The sequence below is a fragment of the Euprymna scolopes genome, chromosome 41 (assembly GCF_053919585.1).
Source record: "Euprymna scolopes isolate OS-2025 chromosome 41, ASM5391958v1, whole genome shotgun sequence".
Classification (NCBI taxonomy): domain Eukaryota; kingdom Metazoa; phylum Mollusca; class Cephalopoda; order Sepiida; family Sepiolidae; genus Euprymna; species Euprymna scolopes.
The window spans coordinates 6,795,109-6,818,332 of NC_136522.1; the positions used below are offsets into that span (position 1 = coordinate 6,795,109).

Below are 23,224 nucleotides of genomic sequence, written 5' to 3' on the forward strand. Positions count from 1 at the left end.
AACATAAAAATACTTACTATCTAAAAAAAAAAAAAAAATAGCATGGTTCATATTCTGCATAAGTACTAATTTTTTAATTACGATTTTTATTTTTTTTTTAAATTCGTACACTTAAAAAAAGAAACTTTTTATATTAGTTCTTTTATAATTACTTCTTTTTTTTTAACATTAAAAACTTTTTTTAATAACATTTTTAATGTTATTTTGTGGTACTTTAGTTTACTCAAGACATTAAAAAAAACTGAAAATATTTAACAAAAAAAATTATATTGTACGTACCCGTTATGGAATTAAGTTCTAATAAAAAAAAAAGTTTCACTTAATTTGATCAAGTAAATTTTTTTTTCTTTTTACAGACGAAAATCAAATTTTAATGAGTTCGATCGTATCCCGCCATCTTGCCTATTTTGCTGGCGAGGAGCTCCAAGGAAGATAACTCCATCACCAGTTCATCTCGTCAAATTTTGACAAACTTTATTTTGAAACATGAGAAAAAATATCTAGATAAATATATATATATATATATATATAAATATATATATATATATCAAAGTCAAGGGAGAAAACTTTAAGAAAATCATACACAAAGAAATGAAAAAATTAGGCCTAAAAGCGGACATATCAGCTAACATAAAAATAACAAACTTCCTGGACGTCACATTAAACTTAGATAAAAACACATATGAACCATACTTAAAAGATAACGCTACTCCAATTTACGTAAACCCTAAGTCCAACCACCCACCATCAATTATAAAACATATTCCTAACTCGATCGTAAGTAGACTCAGTAATAACTCAAGCGATGAAAATGCATTTAACAGGTCATCCAATATTTACGAAACAGCGCTAAAAAATAGTGGATACAAAAATATCGATATCAAATATAAGCAACAAAACACCAACAACTATAATAAAATTAAAAACAGAAGAAAAAGAACTATAATTTGGTATACGGCCCCATACAATCAAATGTTAAAAACAAAACTTGGCAAGAAATTTCTAGATCTTATTGAAAAACACTTTCCCGCAACCAACCCCTTACACAAAATCTTCAATAAAAATACCTTGAAGTTATCTTACAGTTGTTGCGAAAATTTAGAGATGATAATTAAGGCACATAACAAAATACTAAATGAAAACAATGTAAACAACAACAAAATAAACAATAAAAAAAGTAGACACCATGACAGAAATAAAACCAACACTAGCAGAAATAATAATAATAATAATAATAACAAACCAACCCCGGACAAGAACAACCATACCATAGATAAAAATACTAATAACGAACAAGATAAATGCAATTGTAGACACCGCACACTTTGCCCAGTCCAAAATAAATGTCTAACAAAAAGCGTAGTTTATCAAGCAACAATATTTGCGAAAGAAAACCCGAATAACAAGAAATATTACATAGGCATGACTTCCTTAGATTTCAAAACCCGATACTATGACCACAAAAGCACATTCAAAAAATAAAAAACACCGTATAAAAACAACACTAGCGAATAAATACTGGGAACTCAAAGAAAGCTGACATTCACTGGTAGTCGAATGGAAAATAATGAGACAAGCTACCACATGCAGACATTTAGACGACCCATGTAAATTATGCCTCCATGAAAAATTTGCTATCCTGTACTTTAAAGAACCTCAAAATCTATTAAACTGTAGGCGGGAAATAGCAAACAACTGTGTCCACAAAATAAAACTTACTCTAGGATAGCGATACAAAATAGCTTTAAAACTAACAATAACAATAGAAAACAAACAAATAAATAAATTAAATAAACATGAATATACATAAACGATCACATACATATATGTATATATATATATATATATATATATATATATATGTATATGTATGTGCATTGTTGTGCACATAGGTATATTTATATGTATATAAAAAAAAAAAAAAAAAAAGGAGAACGGCCACCAAAAACCACTAACCTAGTTCTAAAACAGATCCTTTGTTTGATAAAATGCATGCCCATTGGCTGGTAGGAAGGGGCGCGGTGGATACTAGAAAGCTGATTGGCCGACTAGAAATCCTCAACATATATAAAAACAAGAAGCAACGATAGAATTCGCGCATAAGCCTGACGAATCCTATAGTTGGATGAAACACAGAATATTCAGTGTAGCTTAATCGCCATATATATTTTATAAAGTACTATATATATATATATATATATATATATATATTTTCACTTATTTTACAAGTTCTCCATCTTTTTTTAATCCCTTTTCATTTTGTCCTTTGTTAATCCCTTTGTCGTTCAAAGACAACCCCTCCTCATCCACAAAATAGCCAAGATGGCTGCAATACGATCGATCTCATTAAAATTTGATTTTCCTCTGTAAAAAAAACAAAAAACAAACTACTTGATCAAATTTTTTTATGAAAACTTAATTCCATAACGGATACGTACAATATAATTTCTTTTTTTTTTTTTTTTTTTTCAATATTTTCATTTTTTATCCCTTGATTATACTAAACAAGTACCTCTTTCGTAATAATCTAATTTATACTTAAAAATTAAAACTTCACAAATTATCACTTTATCATTATTTTTTATTACAATTTAAAAAAAAAGTTGGGTTTGTATTACTGTACACATCAATCCAAAAAAGTTGTCAAAAAAACAAATATATAACAAATAAATGTTACCAAAGGCAAGATAAGTTACTTTTCTACCTAACTGGACATGTTTTTAGTGTTTTTATTTAATGTAACATGTTTATTCAGCTCGAAAAACATACAATGTTTACCGATGTATTGGAAAATTTAAAATGGTGCCCGAATCTCTTTTTAATACGGTAAGTTTGGGAAAAGGAGTTAAAAATAAAAAAAACTAGACAAAATATGGTTAAAAACTCCGCAATAACAGTATTTTGCATATTTTTTTAATTTTTAACTCCTTTTCCCAAACTTACCATATGAAAGAGAGATTCGGGTGCTATTTTAAATTTTCCAATACATCGGTAAACATTGTATGTTTTTCGAGCTGAATAAACATGTTACATTGAATAAAAACACTAAAAACATGTCCAGTTAGTTAGAAAAGTAACTTATTTTGCCTTTGATAACATTTATTTGTTAAATATTTGTTTTTGACAACTTTTTCGAATCTGTGTGTGCAGTAATACAAAGCCAAAATTTAAAAAAAAAAAAACACTTTAAAATTTCTTATAATTTAAAATTCACATTTCACTCTTATTTTATACTTTTCCTTCAAGCAGACTTCGTTGTATGAAATCAATGAATTCTTTAGTCTTTTTTATTATTAGCTTTTCATATGCTCTAATGCATTTTTTTCATATCGATTGATTAAAGAATGTTTCAGCAATCCAGCATAGTTACTGATCCAAGCTACTTCCGGTTTTAAAACTCGTCGGAAGTAAACAGAATTACTTGGAAATCTTGATGAAAATCTACGTCCAAACGGTCTTTGTTCTTTCTTTTTTTTTTCCTTAATTGCAGCTCAGCATTCACCGTTACATTGATGACCTAGTTAGCTTTTCAGATATGCTAAAATCGAATATCACATTTAAATTTGGGGCAGACTAGTAATTTTCTAGATATTAACCGATTTCTTATCCAATGTAATCCATTATATTCTCATTGGCAGTCGTGTTTTCTCAACTTAACAAGTACTAATGCACATGTGCGTTACAAGACAACCCCTCCACATGCTAAGAATGGCGACGACCACTGAAATTCATTAATACATTGGCAAAAAAGTCTTAATGTCCAGAAAACTACTCGTCTACCCCAAATTTGGATGTGATATTCGTTTTCAGCATACCCTAAACCTTGTAAAAGTCGTCATTTTTAAAGGTGAGCGTTGAGTTGCAACTAAAATAAAAATTTGACATTTAAACTGATTTTAATCTGCGGCAACTTAAAGTGGAAGTAGACGGCGATAGACTAATTCTCGTACCTGTTCGTAAAAGTTCCAACGTGTTTTCAATATTGACTTTAAATATAATGTTTATGTTTAGTTGATTATATGAATGTAAATTAAAAAAAAAAAGAGAATACTCATGACAGATTATGGCAAGCTATTACAAAAAATAAATAAATAAAAAAAAAAAAAAAAAGAGAATACTCATGATAGATTATGGCAAGCTATTACAAAAAATAAATAAATAAAAAAAAAAAAAAAAAAAAAGAGAATACTCATGATAGATTATGGCAAGCTATTACAAAAAATAAATAAATAAAAATAAAAATAAAAAAAGATACTCATGGTAGATTATGAGAAGCTATTGCAAAAGAAAAAAAGAATTTAAAAATAAAAATTTAACAAATACTCATGTTAGATTATAACAATCTGTTGCAAAAAAAAAAAATTTTTTTAATAAAATTAAAAAAAAAAGATACTCTTGATATTTTCTGATGAGCTATTGCAAACAAATAAAAATTAAAAAAAAGATACTCATAATAAATTATGACAAGCTATTGCAAAAAAAATATTTTAATTAAAAATTAAAAAAAGATACTCATGATAAATTATGACGAACTATTGCTAAAAAAAAAATTTTAATCAAAATTAAAAAAAAAAGATACTCATGACAAACTATTGCAAAAAAAAAAATTAAATAAAAATTAAAAGAAAAATACTCATGATAAATTATGACAAGCTATTGCAAAAAAACAAAAAACAAAAAAAAACCAAATTAAATAAAATTAAAAAAAGATACTCATAGAAGATTATGACGAGCTATTGCAAAATAAACAAAAACAAATTAAATAAAAATTAAAAAAAAAAGATACTCATGATAGATTATGATAAGCTATTGCAAAAAAAAACAAAAATTAAATAAAAATTTAAAAAAAAGATACTCATGGTAGATTATGATAAGCTATTGCAAAAAAAAATGTAAATAAAAAATAAAAAAAAAGATACTCATGGTAGATTATGACAAGCTATTGCAAAAAAAAAAATAAATAAAAATTAAAAAAAAGATACTCATGGTAAATTATGACGAGCTATTGCAAAAATAAATTTTAAATAAAAATTTAAAAAAAGATACTTATGATAAATTATGACAAGCTATTGCAAAAAAAAATTTTTAAATAAAAATTAAAAAAAAGATACTTATGATAAATTATGACAAGCTATTGCAAAAAAAAAAAATTTAAATAAAAATTAAAAAAAGATACTCATTGTAAATTATGACAAGCTATTGCAAAAAAAAAAAAATTAAATAAAAATTAAAAAAAGATACTCATGGTAAATTATGACAAGCTATTGCAAAAAAAAAATTTTAAATAAAAATTAAAAAAAAGATACTTATGATAAATTATGACAAGCTATTGCAAAAAAAAAAAAATAAATAAAAATTAAAAAAGATACTCATGATAGATTATGACAAGCTATTGCAAAAAAAAATTTTAAATAAAAATTAAAAAAAAAGATACTCATGATAGATTATGACGAGCTATTGCAAAAAAAAATGTAAATAAAAAATAAAAAAAAAAGATACTCATGGTAGATTATGACAAGCTATTGCAAAAAAAAGGCTAAAAAATTCTTTGTTTATTTTTATACAACAAATCGTGTCAAAAAAAAAAAAATGCTACCGAAATCTATTTTGATATATTTACTTATATATGGGTGTGTGTACTGTCATGATCCTTGTCGTTTTCCTCCTTTTTTGAATGTTTTTAGTGATTCGTTCATTTCTTTATTTAACCCTTTTGATAACATTTTGACTTTTAAAACAATTAAAAAGCAAAAAATAAAATTAAAAAAAAAACATCTTATTTAACAGGATTGGTGGTCAGTAATCTGTAATTTCGATTTATCTGATTCCAAAAAAATGGTTGGCAGACATAAGTAATGTACATCCCTTCCATCCCTACACACTCTCAAGTTTTCTACCATTTAATTTTTTGGTGCTTCTATATTTTAATAACAAAAAAAAATATTGAATTTCAAGTAAAACGAATGGTACCTACGTAATTGTCAGGTCTCAAATAGTAACATATCCAAAAATTATGAAAGACAATAAGCTAGAAAATTGTGAAAAACTGTTCCTGTAATGTTATAAACAGTTCGATAAAGTTGCATGCTGGGTCGGACATATTGGGTCACATGGTTAAAGCAAAAGGGGAAGTAACTCAGTTGAAACAATTTGTAGCAGGCAGAATTTATTAAAAAAAAACAAAAAATGAACATAACATTTATACATCATTTGTGAATTAAAAAAAATGACATTAACTGTTTTCAAAACTTTTCGAAATTACTTTTTTGAAATTGGCATAAAATTTCTGAGAAATTGAAAACTTAATTACATCACTTATTAACTCTCCAGTTCAAATCAGTAGATTTTGAAACCAAATTGCTAGATTTTACAGATGTCTTTTTTCATGAATCATTAATTTTCTACATTATCGAATTTCATAATTTTTGCATATGTTACTATTTGAGACCTGGCAGTTAGGTAGGTACGATTTGTTTTACTTGAAATTCAATATTTTTCCTGTTATTATAATATAAAAACAGATATTTGAGATGTTATTTAGGATTGTTTCTCCTGTTGGTCTAATGGTTAGAGCTGATGACTATCAACTTGATGGTTAATGGTTCAATCCCTGGCTAGGAAGAGGTGCTAGTCTAGCCACACTGATAAGCTGTGATACAGTCTGTGGATGACTATATATTTATGACTATATATATAGAGAGAGTGAGAGATTGATTTTTGTTTTTGATAAAGCTAAAAATCTTGTATGAAGAAAATTGGCTTTTATTGCAATATAACGGCCGTTTCATCATAGTTGCAATTAAAACAAAGGGAGAATTTTATAATTCTTCAGAAATGTTGAAAATAAAATACAACATACATTTATATATTTCACTAAAGTTTTTTTTTAAGCGCATATATGGTTGTTTTCGGTCAAATATGCAAGGTGTCTTCAATAATTTTCCAGACTCTTTTGTATATACATTTAAAATTATTATAGCTGCTTGAAAATTCAGTATGTTATTGCTGTACATCTTATGCGATGACTGACAAATTTTTATGATTTCTAGTTCAAATGAACAGCTACAGCAGAAATCAGAATACACCCTACTAAAGCCTGATTGTCACAGCTGGTGAATTTCAAAAATACAATCTGGACGTGAGAATACTTTAGAAGAATGATATGCATAAATGTTCTGTTTTAAACTTGGAAAAAAAAACGCCACAGAAACGTATGGAATGCTTCAGACTGCTTTTGGACCATCTTCCATGAATTGAGCATCAGTTCTTGAGTGGCATAAGAGATTCAAGGAAGGCAGGGAGTTTGTGAGAGATGATGAGGTGTGGGAGGAGTAAGGAAGTCAGAACACCAGAGTTGATTGGCCAAATAAAGAATTTCATGGATAAGGACCGTTGTGTGTTTATAGAGACAATAAATGCAATGTTTGGTGTCAGTGTGGGAACTGTGCACACAATTATTTGAGAGGAACTGAAGATGCAGAAGATTTGTGAAAAGTTTGTCCGAAGGGTGCTCAAAGAAGATCATAAAGAAAGATGTTGTAATGGACATCAAGTTCCTCACCCTCCCTATAGTCCAGACCTTGCTCCCTGTGACTTTTGGTTATTCCTTAAGCTCAAGGAAAACCTTAAGAGGCTGTCGTTATGAAACAATTGAGTATGGAGTATTGTTGTCACATGGTGCATCCACAGTCTCTTACTCCTGGACAGGATTCAAAAGAGAGTCACCAATCTGATGGGCCCTGAACTGTCATCTCAGCTTCAACCTCTGTCTCATCACCGAAATATTGCATCCCTCTGTCTGTTCTACAAGTATTTTAGTGGTCAATGCTCAGACGAACTACAAGCCCTTGTACCCTCTTGACGTAAATACTCTCGACAAACCCAACAAGCAGCAAAATCCCACCCCTTCACAGTAGAGATCCCTAGATGTAAGAAAGCCTTCTACTCTAATAGTTTCTTCCCCAGAATTGCTAGACTTTGGAATTCCCTTCCGGGTCCCTGCCTTCCCAACTGTACTGACATGCAGAAGTTCAAGTGTAATGTGAACAGACATCTTACTGCTCAACTCCTTACATAGTATTCCTGCAACTGTACCTTGTTTGGGGTGAAAATTGAATAAAAAAAAAAGATAAAAGAGGCTGTGACGAAGGTTATTGACACGCTCACATGAGAGAACTTCCATGGAGCTCTCTAGAAGTTGTTGGAACAGTACAACAAGTGCATTACAGCCAGAGGAGATTACTTCGAAGGAGATTAGAGTGAACTGTTCGTACTCTCAATAAAAGTGTCTATACAAAAAAGTCTGGAAACTTATTGAAAACACCTATATATGTGAGTAATTTTTTCTGAAAATTCATCGTGCCTAAAGAATTCAAACGTAAAAATTCTACTTTTGTTTTGATTGATGAGATTTTTTTTGTCGTAAAAGAGTTGGACTCATAATTGCTCTCGAATATTCGAACGTTCGGATCATCTAGTATCCATTGAGCTTTTAAAGCACTTTAGCTTGACTACACAACAAATGTGCGAGGGTCATTCCAGAAGTAAGGCCTCCTATTTTTTTTAATTCATAAAATAAAACGTTGAGAGTGGTACCATTAAAACGAGCAACCTTTTGTGCCGAGGAATTTACTTTTCCGCATAGTCACCACCATTCTCAATGCACTCGTGATGACTTGGTCTTTAAAGTCCGAAGTGTGCATTGTCACTCATTTCTCTGTCGCCACATCTTCTAATTGTGCTGACATCAACTGCATCAGTTTCGTAAACGTTCAGCAGGCGCCGGTGAATGTTGAATTGAATTGAATGACACATCTCTGCTTCTGACGGATGTCCGTGACAGGAGTTGCTTTCTGAGAGTCTCACACCATCAATATCTGCAACAGAGAGATGAAACTTTCAGGTCATGAATGCATGAGTTCAGTCATCGTAACGATGCAATTTGTCTTGTCCATTTGGACGGAATAAAAAAAGAATAGGAGACATTACATTTGTAACAACCCTAGTATCTATCTATCTCTCTCTCTCTCTCTATATATATATATATATATGTGTGTGTGTGTGTAAACTAGCACTAGTCTTAGGCTACAAAGATTTGGTTGTTTTTGTTTTAAGGCATATCAACCCTTTTCAGGTTATTTAATGCCGAATCCAGTGATTTTGAAGAACTTTTTTTTTTTTTAAATAGAATATATATATATATATATATATATATATATATATTTTTTTTTTTTTCAAGTCATTTTCTATTTAACCCATAGTTGGGACCCTAACAGGTAGTACCACTCTGGGTAAGAGTAGACCTGGGAGCAATAGCAATTAAGGGGTAGCTCCACACTCCCCAAAGCCCACAAGCTGGGGCCTCACCATCGGATATAGTTGAAGATCATATCCAGGACCATATATATATATATATATATATATATATATATATATATATATACATACTTTTTTTTTTTTTTGCAAGTCAGTTTCTATTAACCCATAGTTGGGACCCTAACAGGTACTACCACTCTGGGTAAGAGTGGACCTGGGAGCAATAGCAATTAAGGGGTAGCTCCACACTCCCCAAAGCCCACAAGCTGGGACCTCACCATCGGATATAGTTGAAGATCATATCCAGGACCATATATATATATATATATATATATATATATACATACTTTTTTTTTTTTTTGCAAGTCAGTTTCTATTAACCCATAGTTGGGACCCTAACAGGTACTACCACTCTGGGTAAGAATGGACCTGGGAGCAATAGCCATTAAGGGGTAGCTCCCCAAAGCCCACAAGCTGGGGCCTCACCATCGGATATAGTTGAAGGTCATATCCAGGACCAACGAAGATTTGGAAAAAGGAAATCTGCGAATTCAAGACGCACATGATGGTCTTCTTAATTATTGATTACTTTTGTCACGTGCTTTCATCTAACGGGTAAGCCTGAACAACGTCATGGCCAACCTAAGTTATGATGAAGGCCCAATCATTAGGTTTTACTCCTTGATAAACCAGAATATTATTTTTCGTATCGTTAGTTTTATAACTGTTATTGCGATTAAAACAAATTCTACTTTGTTATTTTTGTTTTCGTTGCAACAGACCGTAACAAGAAATCTTTCTAGACTGAGGCAGTACTAAAGAAATTCGCTTAAACTGGTATGTAGTCATCAAATAGTGCTCAATATCCGGAGAATAGCTTCTTATCTTTGTGTCCCTTTTGCCAAAATATTTGGTGGAGAGGTTTTCATATACTTCTTTTTCATTTTTGTTATTTTTTTTGGGGGGGGGGGCGATTACATTTTCGTGTTTTTTTTTGTTTTTTTTTTATCCGTTCTTTTATTTTTGAAATTGTTGTAGGGGTGGGGTTAACGATGTAGTTAGTAGCTGTGCCCAAAATTGAACTTCATATCTACCCGGGGAATGCTGGGTATCCATGCTAGCTAGTTATAAATAAAAAAAAACAAAAAAAAACGGTATTCTCAACCACTTTACGAACTCAACCTTTTACAGGTGAACATAACTTTAATGGAATGTTCGAATATCTTAGAGATCAAGCATTAGCATCTGCTACGAGTCTCTCACTCTTAGACAGGGTTCAAAAGAGAGTCAACAACCTAATAGATCCCGCACTGTCAGCTAGGCTTCAACCTCTGTCCCATCTATGAAATGTTGTATCCGTCTGTCTGTTTTACAAGTATTTTAATGTTAAGGTTTTGTACACCCTTGACGTAAATACTCCCAAAAAAAACAAGCAGCAAAATCCCACCCCTACACAATAGAGATCCGTAGATGCCAGAAAACCTTTTACTTTAATAGTTTCTTCCCTCGAACTGCTAGATTTTGGAATTCCCTTTTGGGGTCCCTGCTTCCCTGACTGTACTGACATGCAGAAGTTCAAGTGTAATGTAAACAGACATCTTGCTGCTCAACTCCCTACATAGTATCTCTGCAAATTATGTCCCAGGTAGTAACCCTCTACATCAAAGTGGGACTGTGCCCTGTTTGGGGAGAAAATGCAATATAAAATTAAAAAAATTTTTTTTTAAAACCCAAGGAGGGAACCCATTGATTTCCGAGTACTTTGTACAATGAAAGAAAGACAAACTTATCAAACACGCTTGAGGTCATTTGCCGACTGTCACAAAATATGCATAATAATTATAAAAAAACAACTATTGTTACGTTATGCTGTAGTTCTTTAGTTTTTAACCGTGTCGTCTATTTAATCTGTTAAGTAGAGTTTCAAGTTCTTGACGAATATATATAAGCCAATTAGTTGTTTTACAAAAAAAAAAAAAACACTTGACGTAAGTTTATAAAAAGGATGGCAATTTATTTTCTGTTCAATTCTTTCTCAATGTGCTATATGGAGAGAGAGAGAGAGAGAGAGAGAGAGAGAGAGAGAGAGAGAGAGAGAGCGTGGTGGAGTGTAGTGGGTGACACAAAATGACAACTGGTTGTCTCGGTGCCCTTCTCTCTAACTGACTCCTTCCTTGGATGGCATTTGCTTTTATTTACAAAAAAACTTTAGATACAAATTTCGTTCTTCCATGCCGCATTCCATGCCAAATTTCAATATGACTGTTTTTAAAATTTGTCAGTTGAAGAATGTTGATTTCAAAGCTTCTGCGCTCTTTCAATTGTTATGACTTTTGATGACATTTCTTGGTTTGAAGACTTGTCAACAATATTTACGTGTGTGCATCCAGCTCCATATATGCGTGTGTGCACAACCAGCAATAATTCCGGCGTTGCCCAGAATACTATTCAACATTCCTCTCATTCTTATTTTCAAAATGTATACATGATGGCTACATTTTCACGCCTTCTCTACCCCACCATAGCTACAATAGTCATTCGTAGAGTTTGATAAAAGAAAGAAAATCATCTTTTTCATCGTCATGAATCTCTTTTCGCTCAAGTTCACATACAACCGATTTCAGTCCTTTTTTCCTTCAATTACATGGTAATTTTATTTAGTCTTTTATTATGCACAACCAGTAGTAATTCTGGTGTTGCCGAGAATACTATTCAACACTATTATTTTTCCAGTGTTTAAAGATAGCCTCTTTTTTACTTTTACATTGCAGGGTGTTCCAAAGGTCTTGGGAACATTTTCACATTTAATATCTTTAAACATTCCATGAAAAACTTGAGATTACAAGCTTTTTGAATATACCAGATCCGTTTTATATCCTTAATAGTTCTCGAGATATCTTAAGACCTGCCGAACAGTTGTTGTAGGACACTGAAGTTCCCTACTAGCTGATCGATTTACAGGGACTCCATAGAAAGGCAGTTTGAACTTTTTTAACCACATCTTCTGAAGTTGAGGGACATCTCGTTCTCTTAGCTGGGCATAAGCACCCATCCGCCATGAATTTACGATGCCATCTCATTATGGACTTCTTTTCTGGTGGCTGTTTTTGGAATTTTTTGCGAAATGCACATTGAACAAGGGTCCATGACTCAGTTTTTGCAAATTCGCACAGAAAACGCTTTTTCTTGTTGAGTGAACGCCATAACTGGATCTGAAAAGAAATGAAAAAATTCAATAACTTTACAAAAAAAAACTTGCATTTAGTTTTAAAATGGCACAACTTTCAGCTTCCTACCATTCATAGTTAAGCAGATATAAGAACTTGAAATATGCCCAACACTTTTGGAACCTCCTCTATTTAAAGATACAAATAACTTGAAGTATTTCTACTCATACTGGTCGTTTGGAGATTTACTTATGTTCATATTGCCCGCAAATGTTAGGCCGAGGAGTTTGAAGGTAGAATTCTCAGGTAGGATGCTATTTATCATGAATATAGGGAGTTGGAGAGGCGTCTTGTAATTGTTAAAGGAGAGCAGTTTAGTTTTAGTAGCATTAAATGTTACCATCCATTTGTGGACCTATTCACCTATAGTCTGGAGGTCATTTTCTAACGATTCTGCCATTGTCTTAGATTTATGTACATCTGTTCTTCCCTCATGCATATTATAGAGCATTGTATCATCAGCAAATATACCCATCTCGGACATAATATTATCAGGGAGATCGTTTATAAAATATCAGGAATAATAATAGTCCAAGGATCGTCCCCTGAGGCACTCCTGCATTAATGTTATGCTGCCTGGATGTACGTCCATCAATGACAACCTGTATGCTTCTGTTGTCTAAGATGGATCTAATTATATTTAGTATATGTCCAGTTATACAATATGATTTAATTTTCGTTGGCAGCCCTTTATGCCAGACTGTGTCAAAGGCCTTGGATATATCAAGGGCTACAGCCCTGGCTTCACCAGCTTCATCCAGTACATGGTGTATGCGTTCAGAGATGTCTGTTAAAATATCTGCAGTAGAACGATATTGCCTGAATCCATACTGTTTGTCAGAGAGAAGATTTGCTTTTGCGAGGTGGTGGACTAGTGCTTGATTAATTAAGGTTTCAAAGATTTTAGTGAAGAGGGGAAGGAGACTGATAGGGTGATTATTGAGAGAACAGACCCTCTCAATAATCACCCTATCAGTCTCCTTCCCCTCTTCACTAAAATCTTTGAAACCTTAATTAATCAAGCACTAGTCCACCACCTCGCAAAAGCAAATCTTCTCTCTGACACCAGAATTCTTGAACACTGGTACCACAAAGGCTATCTTTCAGCTATTAGGGAAGCAAAATTCAGCAGAGCATTTATTTATTTATCATATAATATTTCTAAATAGAACAGCTAAAACAATTCTATGACTAATAACCATGAATAATGTGGAGTTAATTATTAAAATAGATTTTCTTTCTTGGAATACATAGTATATATAGAAATCATGTATAAAAATGTATAAACATCCATTTTCAATATGGAAATTAATATGTACAAAAAGTGTACATATTAATCAAACTGTGAACAAACAAACAGTACTATAATTGCCTGCCCATGTACGCGGTTTCGCTGGCATGCTTCCCAGCCGACTACAATAGCATAGTCTTCAAATCCAATGTAAACAAGTTCTTGTTAAACCTTAAATAATCAAATTCTACCCAACTTACACCATGCCTTCATGAAACCTTATCCTCAAGTGGCCTTTACGCCTTGATAAGTGATAACTCCCTTGTAAAAAAAACAAAATGTGATTAATTCCTTTCAGAAAATACTTAAACTGACTAGGAATGTTCTTTCAGGTGCAAGTTCGTTACTAAAAGTAAATTCTTCCATTTATTCCCAATAAATAACAACTAATATTACATTTATTCATGAAGAAACTGGGGTGAAAATAACGTAGTATTGTTGCACCATTAAAATTTTAAGCCGTGACGTCACGGAGCTGAATGGATATATAGGCATAGCGATCGTAAAGAAAGAGTATGTGGAAAAACAGAAAAAAAAATAGAAGACGCGTGGAAAGTTACGCTCGACAAACAAGCGATGGTTCTTTCTCTTGTTCGATTGACAGCCAGCTGTATCTGGTGCCGTGTATTGACAGCCAGGCGATTGGAAAGAAAGACGAGGAAAAAGAGAAGACATGCAAACAGGAAATAACTCTTATAGCTTACTTCCATTTTTAAATGCATGATTAAAATAATTCTATTACTAATAAAGTTGGCAAGATTTTGACTCTGATGTAGTATTTTTTTTTTTTTTTAGCTCCTTACATGAAGTGGTTTGATGCTTTGTCTGGAGTAATTTCTATAAAAAAAAATAATTTTAATAACATAGAGCTAATTAGTAAAATAGATTTTCTATAATGTAATATGTGGATTCGGTAATATGAATACATGTGCGTGTGAGTTCTTTCCTCATAATTTCCAAAACGACTGAGCCTATCTGTTTCAAATTTTACACAAAGCTAATTTATATGTTTGGCAGTGTTCTTAGATATGTTTTGTACAGAAATTCAGACAATAACCTGATCTTAAAAATATCTTTTCTCTCTAATAAATAAAAAGAATTATTTTTACAGGGGAATATTTTACGTTACACCCCCAAGGGAGATAATAAAATCTTAGCAAATCATTTCTTAAAAACGAACAGATGTATTTTAATCTGAAGAAGTACAGACCGAATGATCCCCCTGTTCAAGCCCGGATGTACCTCATTATTTTATTATAATTTTTTTTATTTATTGATAAGTTCAATTTTCAATAAAACAAAAAAAGCACCATTTAAAATCGCTGCAAATCATTTCTTCATTTGCATATTTTAAAACTAAACATTAATCAGAAATGATTTTTCCAGGGCATTCATCGCCAGGCCCAAATATCAGCTAACGTGATATTGTAAACAAACACAGACAGAATGTGATGAACAACATTATCATTATTATTTAAACAAAATTTTTTATTTCTATTTTATTTTTTTTTTTTGTGAATTAGTCCACTGGGCAATATTGATTCTATAATGATACATATGCAATCTGCATAAATTAAAATAGACCGAGCAACGCTGGGCGCCCAACTAGGGATTAATAAAATAGGCAAGTTTTTGACCCTGAAAAAGTAGTATTTTCTTTTTTAATTTTTTATTTTTTAGGACCTTAAAGTAGAAATAGTGCAAAAATAGCGTGTAAAAGTCGCTCAAATAAAAGATAGACGCAACCTCGTTTCGTAAATCGGAGATATTATAATCTAGGGAGTATATAAAAACTTCTAAGACATGGTAGCCCCTTCCTACCCCCCCCCCAAACCTTTGCCGGACATACAAAAAAGTGCACACAAACACACATTTTCGCTTTTATATAATAGATAATTAATTAATTATTATTTATTGGTAATAAATGAAGAATTTACTTTTAGTAACTTTGTTGCTGATAATAAAGATGGCATGCACCTGAAAGAACATTCCTAGTCAGTTTAAGCATTTTCTGAAAGGAATTAACCACATTTTTTTACAAGGGAGTCATTACTTATCAAGGGCTGAAGGCCACTTGAGGATAAGGTTTCATGAAGGCATGGTGTAAGTTGAGTAGAATTTGATTATTTAAGGGGATGGTTTAACAAGAACTTTTTACATTGGACTTGAAGACTATGTTATTGTAGTCGGCTGGGAAGCAGGCCAGCAGAACGGTGTTCCACAGGCAGGCAGTTTTCAGAAAGAAGCTTTGTTCATGAAATTTGCATTTAGATTTTGGCACAGATGTAGGGGAAATTGTTGATAATGGTTGTAGCTAGTCGAGTTGTTCATCAGAGCATCCACAATTTAAATACTTGTAAAACAAGCAGAGGGATGCAACATTTCGTTGATGGGACAGAGGCTGAAGCTTAGATGACAGTTCAGGACCTATCAGGTTGGCAATTCTCTTTTGAACCCAGTCCAGGAGCGAGAGACTAGTAGCAGGTGCACCAGCCCAACTTTGACAATAATACTCCATACATGGATGAATGGTGGCCTTATACCTGAAAGTATCGTGTACCTCTATAAGTAAATTTCTAGCATGGTAGAGGGAGCCTACCATCCTTGCAGTGGCCCTGGCAATGCTTTCAATGTATCTGTACCGACTCATGTTCCTTATGAACGTTAAGCCGAAGAGTTTGAAAGAAGTACTTTCGGCTAATGTATCTTTAACCATAGCTATTCGTGGTCGAGAAGATTTCTTGTAATTGTTGAAAGAAACAAGGTTAGTCTTGGCAGCATTGAATGTGACCATCCATTTTTGTCCCCATTCCACTACAGATTGAAGGTCTTTCTCTAGTGTTTCTGCCATTTCCTTAGATATGTGTTTATTTGTTTTTCCCGCGTACCTATTATAGAGTGTTGTGCCATCAGCAAATATACCCATCTCACAAACAATTTTGTCAGGGAGGTCATTTATGAATATTAGGAATAATAAAGGTCCTAGGATAGACCCGTGAGGTACTCTCGCATTTATATTACATTGTTTTGGCATACGACTGCCGAGAACAACCTGCTTCTTCTCTTATTTAAGAAGGATTTAATTATGTTAAGTATTCTTCCAGTGATACCGTATGATCTGATTTTCCTGCGAAGACCATTGTGCCATACCCTGTCAAAAGCCTCAGATATATCTAGCTAGGACTTTTGTTCTATTTTCCCCTGCTTTGTCCAGTGTATGGTATATATGTTCAGAGATTACAGTTAGGATATCTGCTATAGAACAAGCTTTCCTAAATCCATATTGATGGTTGGTCAAAAGTTTAGCAGCTGTAAGGTGGTGGGCTAGTGCTTGGTTAATTATGGTCTCAAATATTTTGGCGAAAAGTGGGAGGAGGCTAATGTGACAATAATTTAATTCAATTCTTTTGCCAGAATTCTTGTAAATTGGTGCCACAGAAGCAGTTTTCCAGCAGTCAGGAAAGCAAGATTCGTTAAGGCATTTGTTGTATAGTTTGGAGAGTACTAGAGCAACTTCAGCTGAGCATTTTTTTTTAATCGTACAACCGGGATGAGATCAGGTCCACATGCTTTTGAAGTGTCAAAGTTTTTTATGGTATCCTGCACCAGAGAAGGTGTGATTTTCAGATCGTCTAGTGTGGCATCTGTCCACAAAGGAAAGTCAGGGAGAGAGTGGTTTGCTGGGTCCAGTGTGGAGTTTGAGGCAAACCAACTGGCAAGCATGGTAACCTTCTCAGTTGCCGTGCGAACAACCTCATGATTTTTGGATAGTGGGGGAATTGTTAATTGCCCATTATTTACTACTTTGTTGTAGATTTTCCAAAAATCACGGGTTCCTAATTTCTGTGCTTTGACTCGTTTTCTCGTTGTTTCAGAATATTCTCTCTTAACTGTTACTATTTCTTTCTTACAATTACTTCTAGCTTCTATAAACTTTTATTTGTTTGTAATGGACTTATGTTGGTTAAATCTGCGATATGCATGCTGCCTTTGAGCAATGGCAGCTGCACAAGTAGAAGTAAACAATTGGGGAGAGTGGGGTTTGCTACAGAATTTCCGCGTGGGAACATATGCTTCAATTGCCGTTTTGAACCATTCAATGGTTTCATTTGCACGCTGTTCAGTGGGATATGTTTAGTTTAATAGCAGGACATGATAGTTGAGAGCTCCAACTGTTTTTAGTTGCTAAAATTAAATGAAATAAAGTTTTTTAAAACTGATTTTTAAATATTAAAATCCAAAAGGGTTAAATGCATGTTTCTGTAATAAACTTTTGTGATTTTTGTGAAGCAATTCTCTCACATTCCTTCTGTGTTTCACCCATAAATGTATAAAACCCATAATTCTTTATATATATATTTATGTGATGCTTTCTGCCTTTTTATTATTTTAATATTAATGAAAACAAAAAAATATAAATTTGATACCGTCTTTTACAATTCCGTAATTGAATAACATTTTTATGAAAAAAAAAATAAATAAAAATGAACAAACTATTTCTCAACAATTTTTATATTGTAAAGTTATTATAGATGCAACCATCTGTGACTATACAATGCAACCATCTGCAATGCCTGCCTTCTACTGCCCAACCGGAGCAGTTTGAAAGAAACAATAAGCTTCCCTAGTCATGTGATGTACCAGGCTGCTAGAGAATGGTCCTCATCCTACTGACACAGAAATTGACCCTTCTGAGTTCTGAGGCCCTCCCTCATGGCCCAGGAGCATACTGGCACTGATGAAAAAAAAACCCAAAAAAACCCCAAAAAACTATGAACAGACAGGCCTACAAAACTGACCCGACTATCCGTGAATGCTGAGAGGAAAACGGTATGATGCAACTATCTGCAATGTCTGCCCTCTATTGCTTAACCGATGCAACTTGAAATAATCTTGCAGAATGCAATAGTCGTGTGCAACGGACAGTGTAAAAAAAGAAAGTGGGAAACTGTTGGTTTACAACCACACGCTTCAAAGACGTGCAAGGAAGACAGACTAGATATGCAAGACTAGATGTTTTTAACGCTTTGCATTCGTCTTCAGAAAGCAAACTGGCACTTGTGCACTATTGCGAAGGAATCATGATTTTTTGTTTTGTTTTTGTTTTTTGGAAATTTGGACGGTGCATAGCAGGGGCAGATAAATATAATTTCAGGATCGAATTGATAATCTTGACAAATGTCAAAAATAAATGCAATTTTTTTTCTTTTTAATTTTTTTTTTTAGACAGTTTTTGTTATATTAAATTAAAATAGATATAAGAAAATTATAACACAATTTTTTTTTTTTTTAATTAGTTATGAAAATTTCAGAATTTTGACTTTGTTGCAAAAAAAAGAAATCCCACTTTTTTTTTTTCTTGTTTTTAAAAAATTTTTACTTGAGAGTCACCGCTTATCAAGGTCTGAAAGCCACTCGAGGATAAGGGTTAATGAATGTAAGGTGGTAGCGTAGTAATCGTTAATGGTGTAAATTGGGTAGAATTTCATTATTTAGGCGGACGGCTCAACAAGGATTTGTTTACATTGGATTTGAAGGCTACCTTTGTTTTGTTATAATTTTCTTATATTTATTTTAATTCAATATATAACAAAACTTTCTAAAAACACACCCAGACATGCACGCATTTATTGCCTTTTTTTTTTTTTTGCTTCGGTCTTTATATTGCATTTGTCTGCCCCTTCTATGCACTTTCCAAACTGAAAATCAAAAAAAGTGGTTCCATCGCAGAAGCGTATAAGTTTATGTAAAGAAGACAAATGCAAGTTAACATTGTTATTACTATGGAGGTTGGATTAAGTCTTATCCAAGGATTAAATACGTAGAAGATTATGATGTTCTCTGATATTCTTCCACCACTGGCTTTGTCTAATTTTACCTATATGTGGATAAATGGAACCGGCAACCCTTATATATATATATATATGAAAATAATGGAAATAGTATTCCGACAAAATAGAGAAAATAAAAAAGGAACAAACCGTATTATGTGTTCACCATTGTTCCTTTTTTATTTTTTTTCTCTCTCTCTCTCTCTCTCTCTCTCTCTCTCTCTCTCTCATTATATATATATATATATATATATATATATATATATATATATATATATATATATCGGCAGCTCTCTGCTATAACAGATTTGGATGAGTGACTATGATATGTGAGGGGACATTTCAATGATCATCTCATCAGTAGAAAGTGTGATGATGCTGAATGGACTTCATACTTGCCAGTCTATAGTCCCCACGTCCGGTTTCTATCTATGGAGGTTATTTTAAAGATGATCTCTATAAAAACTGTCCCCTAGACAATTTCTGAACTGAAGAGGGCCATCACAGCCGAAATCAGGGCAGTGCCAACCAACAGAAGAGTCTTTCATTACCAATTTAACACACCATATCGATGTGTTCTTATTATTGAACAGCAATAAAACAAAGACTGTTGGGAATTTTTTATTCAAACTTGATGGACAAATCACTGAAGTTTATTTACATGAAAAAGAGTTGGATTGCAGAAATGATGGTGAATTTTATTAGCTATTCTATGGAGTCATCGTGTTTATTTTTTAAAACGAAAAAAAAAAATTATGGTAATATAAAAAGTTTGCCCTTTTTTTTTATTGCTAGATTGATTTGTTTAAAAGAAAAACTGTTTTTCTCCATCATTTGATAAAATGATCTTCATTAAGAAAAGGAAAAGTTTTAATTTATTAATTTGTGTGGAAAAAAAAAAGAAAGAAAGTCAACCTTACTTTTGAAGAAACCTCCCAGTTCACCCTCCCCCAAGTCTCTTGTTGCCGTGTATATGTTAGTACATCCATTTGTTACTGGAGCTCTATCTAATTCCAGGCTGGACCCGGGTACAACGCATCGTATTGGTGAAACCTACCGAAGTTGGCTGGCTACATTTTCCTAAAAGTGGACAAAAAACTTACATTCTTGACAACAATTTTTTTTTTTTTTTTAACATTTTTTCAATTCTATGATGGATTTCTACAAAGTCTAAGCCGATTATTTTATATATAAAAAAAAAATAATTTTTTAATGGCTTTAATTTCTCTTTGGATGAAGAAAGAATTAAAGCCATTAAAAGATAAGGCCATTAAAAAAGAAACACTAATTTTGTGATAGAAGACTTTTAAAACTATTTTTGACTCTTTTTAATTTTGAAACTGGTCGAGTTTGTTCTGTTTTTTTTTTGTTTTATTCTGATTTTTTAATTTTTTTTAATTTGATTTTTTAAACGATAACATTTTTAAAAAAAATAATTTTTGGAAGAAAAATATGTTACGACTAAAAAAAAAAGAAAAGAAAAACGATTCCGATTTGATATTATCTTTTTAACTTATAAAAAAAACATGTCTGATTTAAATTAACTAAAATTTCAAACTTTCCGTTAGATCAGTTGAATTATCTTTGGATCTTTTCTCAATATACTGTCTCTTGTAAATACGATTTTTGAAATATCTTTTTTTGTCTTAAAAAAATTAATTTATTAGTTTTATTTCAATTGTAAAAAAAGATTTAATATTTCTTTCCCAACTATTATATTCTTCAAAATACAAGGCCTATTACATAAAAAATATATGCATATATACGTATGCATACACACACACACACACACACACACATATATATATGCACTTTTTATTTGTTTTACATAAGCATGAATATGTATCTACACATTCATGAGCATGTTTTAGTCAGCCAGTTACTAGTCACTAAAGATCTCCTCGGGCGATATTGCTTGTACAAAAGCTTAGTCTGTAATCTAATCTTGCTTTTGTATAAGCAATATTGCCTGAAGAGGTCTTTAATTACTAGTAACTGGCTGACTGAAACATGCTCATAAATGTGTAGTGACATATCAATGCCTGTGTAAAACAAATATGTATAACTAACCGAGAGAATATGTTTAACCAAAATCTTTTTCAAAATATAAAAATATTTAAATGTGATATTTACCAATTGAAATGTATCTAATGTTCAGCGGTATGTGTGCGTGCGAAAATCCGAAGCAGATGATTGGTTGTTTTAGAAATGAAACAACCAATGGGAAAGAAAAGAAAGAAACAAAGCAAAAAAAAAAAAAAAAAAAAAAACATTAAAAAGCCTTTTTCATATACACAAACCATTTCTTATTTTTATGATGATGCCCGGCAGTTGTACAATGATCTTCATCTTTATTCATTCCAGAATTCCTAAAATTGCTAAAAAGAAAACACAATTATTTAAAAAAAAAAGAAAAAAAAAAGACAAAATAAGACACTTAAAAAAACAAAAAAAAACAAACCTTAAGTGAAGTACCCAGCATGGTTAGCTCTAACTCTATATAAATCGGTACTGTTTCAAAACACCTTATTGCATAAAACTATTGGTAATGATGGTTTCAAACATGGCGGCTGATATGTCAATTGAAATATGGAAGCACAAAATGGATACAACACTTCCACTATTCTTCAAAACTGATTATTTCTGGGCAAAATATTAAGATATTTTTGCTGATATATATTTTTTACATCATAGTTACGATTTAAAAAAAAAAAAAAAGGTATTTTTTTAGATTTGGTCCACCTCCACGATTTTCTTTTAAATGACGACTTGTATAGGGTTTCGACTATGCTGAATACAAAAATCGCATTGAAATTTTGCAGTTATCGAGATATAAAATATTATATTATGCATTGTATTCTTTGGCGGCCATCTTTTTTCACGCGCGTGCAATGGCAGTCATAGATAAGTAGATTTGTTTATGGCGCGCGTGCATGCGTGTAAAAAAGATGGGCGCCAAAGAATACAATGCATAATACAAAATTTTTATATCTCGATAACTACTTATTTCTGCAAAATTTTAATGCGATTTTCGTATTCAGCATAGTCGAAAACCTGTATAAGTCGTCATTTTAAAAGAAAATCAGGGAGGTGGACCTAATCTGAAAATTTACCAAAAAAAAAAAAAAAAAAAAAAAAATTTTTTTTTAATTTTTTTTTTAATGTACTAATATTTAGATATACTTTATTTACCGTATACTTTATGTAAACCTGCGCAGTTTATTACGATCGTTGCCGATTAAAAAAAAACCCCAAAAACATACATTTATAGTTAACTATATTTCATGTTTATTTTTTACCCTCTTATAATAAAAATATACAGAAATACGCAAACTTTCTTAATCAATTGATTTTGTGTTTTGTAGTCTCTTATCTTTTTCAAACAACTGTGTTTATTTTGTTAAACTGTTTAGATATTTCTATGCGATTAAAAACGCAAAGTCCATTGATAAAGAAAGTTTACGTATTTTTATATATTTTATTATAAGAGGGAAAAACAAAAACAAATGTAAAATATATTTAACTTTTTCTTTTTTTTTTTTACATAGGCATCACCACTT

At 31.9% G+C, this 23,224-nt stretch overlaps 1 protein-coding gene across 12 annotated transcripts in view; it reads left to right on the plus strand.

Moving 5' to 3' along the window:
- Nucleotides 1-23,224, plus strand: part of LOC145266322 (protein tweety homolog 1-A-like) — a 301,166-nt gene that overhangs the window by 257,662 nt on the left and 20,280 nt on the right. For 8 of the 12 annotated variants that reach the window (XM_080121881.1, XM_080121890.1, XM_080121889.1 and 5 more), the window contains one exon: nt 20,682-21,951. The exons of 2 other annotated variants lie outside the window; for them this stretch is intronic. In XM_080121881.1, coding sequence (XP_079978007.1) covers nt 20,682-20,714 — 33 coding nt within the window. In that variant the 3' untranslated portion in view covers nt 20,715-21,951. Of the gene's footprint in view, nt 1-20,681; nt 21,952-23,224 lie in introns of those variants that run through there. 2 more of the 12 variants (XR_013864700.1, XM_080121898.1) reach the window with 1 other exon arrangement.